The sequence below is a fragment of the Camellia sinensis genome, chromosome 4 (assembly GCF_055761805.1).
Source record: "Camellia sinensis isolate YWXY chromosome 4, ASM5576180v1, whole genome shotgun sequence".
Taxonomy (NCBI): domain Eukaryota; kingdom Viridiplantae; phylum Streptophyta; class Magnoliopsida; order Ericales; family Theaceae; genus Camellia; species Camellia sinensis.
Window position 1 is genome coordinate 214521806 of NC_138964.1, and position 5438 is coordinate 214527243.

The 5438-nt window shown below is 27.5% G+C and overlaps 1 protein-coding gene across 1 annotated transcript; it reads right to left on the reverse strand.

Annotated features, from left to right (window-relative positions):
- Window positions 1-354: 354 nt before the first annotated feature.
- On the reverse strand, window positions 355-4803 carry GASA4 (GAST1 protein homolog 4). Its single transcript, XM_082867541.1, has 4 exons — window positions 4638-4803; window positions 4461-4496; window positions 4197-4230; window positions 355-765 (listed from the first exon to the last, which is right to left on the reverse strand). The coding sequence occupies exons 1-4, from the start codon at window positions 4698-4700 to the stop codon at window positions 584-586; spliced, it is 315 nt and encodes a 104-aa protein (XP_082723667.1). The 5' UTR covers window positions 4701-4803; the 3' UTR covers window positions 355-583.
- Between the last annotated feature and the right edge of the window lie 635 nt (window positions 4804-5438).

Consider the following 5438-nt stretch of genomic DNA (forward strand, 5'->3'; position numbering starts at 1 on the left):
AACTTTGGATTAAAAACCATTCAATTCTCAGAAAATAGTTCAAACAAATAAATAAAACATGATATATATTAGAAAACATAAAAACATTCAGGTCATGTTTGATTCAAAAGACTAATAGTGAAGTATTAATAATCCTATTAAATTAGTGTAGGATTCACTATCCAATTGGATTAATATCCATTGGATTAATAATCCCACCCCTATCCCATTACTAATAATCCTACAAATTTGTTGGATTAATTATCCATTGGATTAATAATCCTAAACCAAAATGTTAAAACAAACATAAGATAATTGGGCCCACACATTAATAATCCTAATCCCATGCTCTAATCCACCCAATCAAACATGCCATCAACATATGAACCATTCATAGATATAGCTACTCTCAATTCTTAAAAGGATTGACTGGTTACATCAGTGATCGATTGAGATAATCAGGACCCAAAAAAACTAAACAGCAAACAGATCACAAAGACATTACATATATAATTATAATAATATAGTTAGTAGTAGTAAAGCAGTAAATAATGATAAACACAACTGTTTTGATTTTTTTTTATTTTTTTATTTTTTTTTGAAATTAAGGGCACTTGGGACCTCCTTCCTTGGTCTTCCAGTTGTTGTAGCAAGGGCACACAGCTTTGTTACCATAATAGCCAGGGGGCACACACAGGCACTTCTTGCAGCACTTCTGACAGAAGAACATGCATGGTTTGTGGTATTGGGTCTGACTGCACCTCCTTGAGCATTGTGATGGGCATTCTGGTCATTTCCACCCAAAAAACAAAAAAAACCAAAATGAGAATGAGAAGAAAAAAAATATATAAAGAAATACTATAATACACACCACTATCATAGAGTTTTGGAAGTCTCAAAATTTTTACAAGAAAATTACACAGATTAGCAAAGTGTAGATGAGATTCAAGTGTGATTCTTTATTTCATTTTCCATTATCTCAAAATGTTAATTTTTTTTTAAAAAACAAGAACTAAAATAATATGAGTTTTCAATTTTGCCATTCACTTAACAATACAAAAGTACAATTATGACAGTTTATATTTTTTTTAAAATGTACTATTAAAAGATAATTTTAAAAAATTAATATTTTTAAATTATAATAATTATACTATCAAAAAAAATTAAACCTCCTAAAAGAACTATTCTTTTAGAACAGGAAAAGTAACATAATAACAGAGAAAATAACTATTCTTTTTAATGTTACGTAATTTTTTAAAGATTTGTGTCTTTTTAATGTTATGTAATTTTTTAAAGATTTGTGTCATAATCACCAAAGATCTTCTAGAGTGAAATTTCTTTAAAGTTTCCTAGAGTACTATATTGTGTGGTTGAGATTTACTGGCAAATCACATCAATTTTTCCAAACATCGCGCATTGAACTTTTTGACCAGAGTCAAAGTGTTGCACATAATAAAAAAATAAAAAAAATAAAAAAAGCGCTTGTTTTTGACCAACAGTCAGAGTTTGTTGACGGGATACGAGGGCGGTGTCAGATCAACTACTTCATCAATAACTACACAGTCATTGGACTGTGACAATCACATGTAGATACAGTGCGTGACACTATCTCTTTCACAAGCGCATGTTACGATGGCAGAAACAACGAGGAGTTAAGGCCTTGTTTGGCCTACACTTATTTAGCATAGTATTTTTTTAAAATAAATTACAATTACACTTATTGAGATTTACTTAAATTACAAATTACTTTCTACAATTCTAAAAATTACATTATGTCTCCTAAATTTTTTAATTTTATAACAAACAAGTTATTTTATTAATAAATCATGAAGTTAATTAACAGTTTTTAATAGTGTTACAATTTTATTAACAGTTTTTAATAGTGTTACAGCATGGGATTGAGATTATAATCTGTGGATCCAATTATCTTATGTTTGTTTTAATATTTTAGTTTAGGATTATTAATCCAATGGATAATTAATCCAACAAATTTGTAGGATTATTAGTAATAGGGTAGGGGTGAAATTGTTTAATCCAATAGATATTAATCCAATTAAATAGTGAATATACACTAATTTAATATGATTATTAATACTTCACTATTAGTCTTATGAATCAAACATAACCTTTATGTATAAAAAATATGAGAGATGATGAGACCCAAAATGAGTTAAAAGCTAAAAACTAACTTTTAGCTAGCTTTCCAACAGGGCCGGCCCTGCCCTAAGGCAGGTAAGGCTTGTGCCTTAGGCCCCATATTTTGACCCAAAAATAGGGTCCTCAAATTTAAAAAATTGTTATAGGTTTAACCTTTTTTTTTTCTTGGTTTTAAAATCAATTTAAAGGGCCCCAAATGTTTTATTGGGCCCATGTATAATTTAGTCCATATTTATTTATAAATGTGTTTGGCCCATATTTATTAAAATGAAAATATATAAATAAATAAATAAAAAACAATAGGGCCCCTAAATTTGGTAAAACATATAAACATATATAACATAGGGCCCCTAAATTTGGCCCAAAAATAGGGCCTCTAAATTTGGTAAAATATTATAAGCTCAATGTTTTTTTTTTTTTTTTGGTTTTAGGATCAATTTAAAGGGCCCCAAAATATTTTTTTAGGTCCATGTATGATTTACTCCATATTTATTTATAAGTGTAGTTTGGTCCATATTTATTAAAATGAAAATATATATTAAAAAAAAAGTGTTTGGGCTCAAGAAAAATAATAGATACAATATATGGGCCCTATTTTTTTATTTTTTTATTTTTACCTCCTTTATCTATTAGATTTTAGTGGAATAAATAATTCTGCTCAAATTTTTTTACCTAGGTCTTTATCAATTTTAATTGAATAATTTTTTCCTAATTTTTTTGTTCTAATTTTGTTTTATTAAATTGTTTTATTTATAATTTTAATGATTATATGTGTAAGTAAATTTTTTTATGGTTACAAACAAATAAAAAAATTGTATTCATAAATTTTTTTTCAATATAAAAGGGCCCCAATTTTCGAAATTCGCCTTAGGCCCCGACGAACTCAAGGCCGGCCCTGCTTTCCAAATTGCCCCTGGGTATGTTTGGTTTGTGTTTTGAAATAAATTTTTAAAAAAAAATTTAGAGTGTTTAGAAATTTTTTTGATTTGTTTGGATATATATTTTAAAAATTGTTTTGAAGTTTAAGAATTTAGAATAATTTAATATTTTGTTGTAGTTAAGTATATGTATATGAGAGAAAAAATAATTGAGGGTGAGAAAAAAAATGATTGATTAATGTATAAAAGAAAAAAAAGTGATTTAAATTTTTTTCTCAAACAGGCCTCTCTCCATCATATTATATATTTTTTTATAAAAAATTTAAAAATAAATTTATTTATATCATTTCCAAACTTTAAAATGAGCCGCTAGTTAAATACGTATTGTGTGGTTCAACATACTCGTTGAACAAGGATTTTCTCGAAATTTTAGGAAAATTTTAAGTTCACTGGATGACATTTCAATCGAATTAATAAAAAAAAATATTTAGGTCATGTTTAGTTTGATTTTTAAAAATAAAAAATTAGAATTTTATTAAAAAATAAAAAATAAATTGATAAAAATAAATATCAAAAACTATTTTTAATTTCAAAAAATTATTAACTTTTTAACTTTTTTTTTTTTTTGACTTTTTGAGTTTTTTTTTTTTTTGAGTTTTTGACTTTTTTTTTTTTAGTTTAGGGTTAAAAAATCTTGTTTTAAATAAGTTTTTTTTTAAAATTTTTTTAGCTTTTGTGAGAGAAAAAAAATGAAATAATTATGATTTTTTATTCTATTGGACCAAAAAACCTATTTTAACATTTTGTGTCTATTTTAACCAATAAAATATCAATTTAACTTATGTCAAATGAAGACTATATAGTTAATGAAGTGCCAACTCATGAATTCTTTAAAAATTGGCCCCACAAATTAATCTTATAAAATTTTATTTATTTATATATATATTTTTTAATTTTTGTATTCAGAGTCGAATTACGTTTTAAAAAAATGTAAAAAATTATAGAGAACGAAAATAGTGGTTGGGAATTGCTTTTTTAGTTTCATAAGAAAAAAATTGTGCACTGATTTTTTATTTTAATTATTTTAGTCAATTATCAAACATTACCAAAACAGAAAAATGAGAACAATACAAATGAGTAAAATGAAAACAATATTTCATTGCACACGAAACCAAAACTCACGGTTACTCTTCAGACTCCCAGGTCCATAATGGTTCTGCAAATCACAAACAAAACAAACGAACCATATCAGCATTTATCTTTCTTTGTTAAAAAAAAAAACACAAACAAAAGAAACAAAACATCCTAAGAATTTTGCTTTCCATAACCATAATGCCTCAAAAACAATAATAGAAAAGCCAAACTTTCTCGCATTGTGCATAATGCCCTAAAAAAACAAAAACAAAAAAAAACCAAAAAAAAAAAAAACAGAAAAAGCAAACTTACTCTGTTAAAGTGATGCCCCCCTTGCGATGCCAGGACCTGTAAAACCAAGAAAACCAAGAATCAAAAATAAAAATGTGGGTGATTAAATCCTCATTATGAAAGAAAGAGAAAGAGGGTGTGTGTGTTTGGGAACACAGAAAAATCAAATTCATGTATGGATGGGAATGGAAATCTCACCAGGGTTTGAAGCATGGAAATGGCAAACAGGGTTAGCAACACGAAAGCAGTAAACTTAGCCATGGAAACAAACAAAGCCCCCCTTGGTCTGGTGTGGACCGAAGAAGAGAGAGAGAGAGAGAGAGAGAGAGAGAGAGACGTTTTGGTACTGAGTTTGTTTTGGTTTTGGGGGGGCGGTGTGGGCTACATATAAATGGTGGAACCTATGGGCAAAAGTGTAAAGTGTGGGGCTACATTGTTTTACTTGCCTGCTCTGCTTCCTAGGCTTGTAATGAAGGCTCACTGGGCTTCAACTGACACCTGTCGCGGTAGTTTTTTTTTTTTTTTTTTTGAAAGGAGTTAGGTGTCGTTTGGGAAGGGGGTTGATTTTATGAATTTTTTGATTATTTTAATCTGGATTAAAAAATTTAGTTTGGGAAAGACTTTTTGACTTTTTTTATTTTTTTGTGAGAGAATAGTGTAATGATTATGAGTTAAATGTGATATTTTATTTGTTGTGATTAAAATAACTTATTTTGTCTTTTATGACTAAAATAGCCCCAAATCTATCCAAACTCACTTGTCAAACCATGCCTATTGGTTGATCGGACTCATAATTTTATGTTAATTAATTAAAAAATATAAGAAAACATCAGAATTTATAATTGATTAAGGACATAACTACCTAATACTCCTAAATTAACTAATAATTTTTCTGTTTAGAGATTTAGATTTCGTTTGGCAAGTAGCTATTTTAATCTAAAAATTAAAAAATTACTAAAAAAAATGAAAAAGCCTATAACATATACTAAAAAGTCGAAG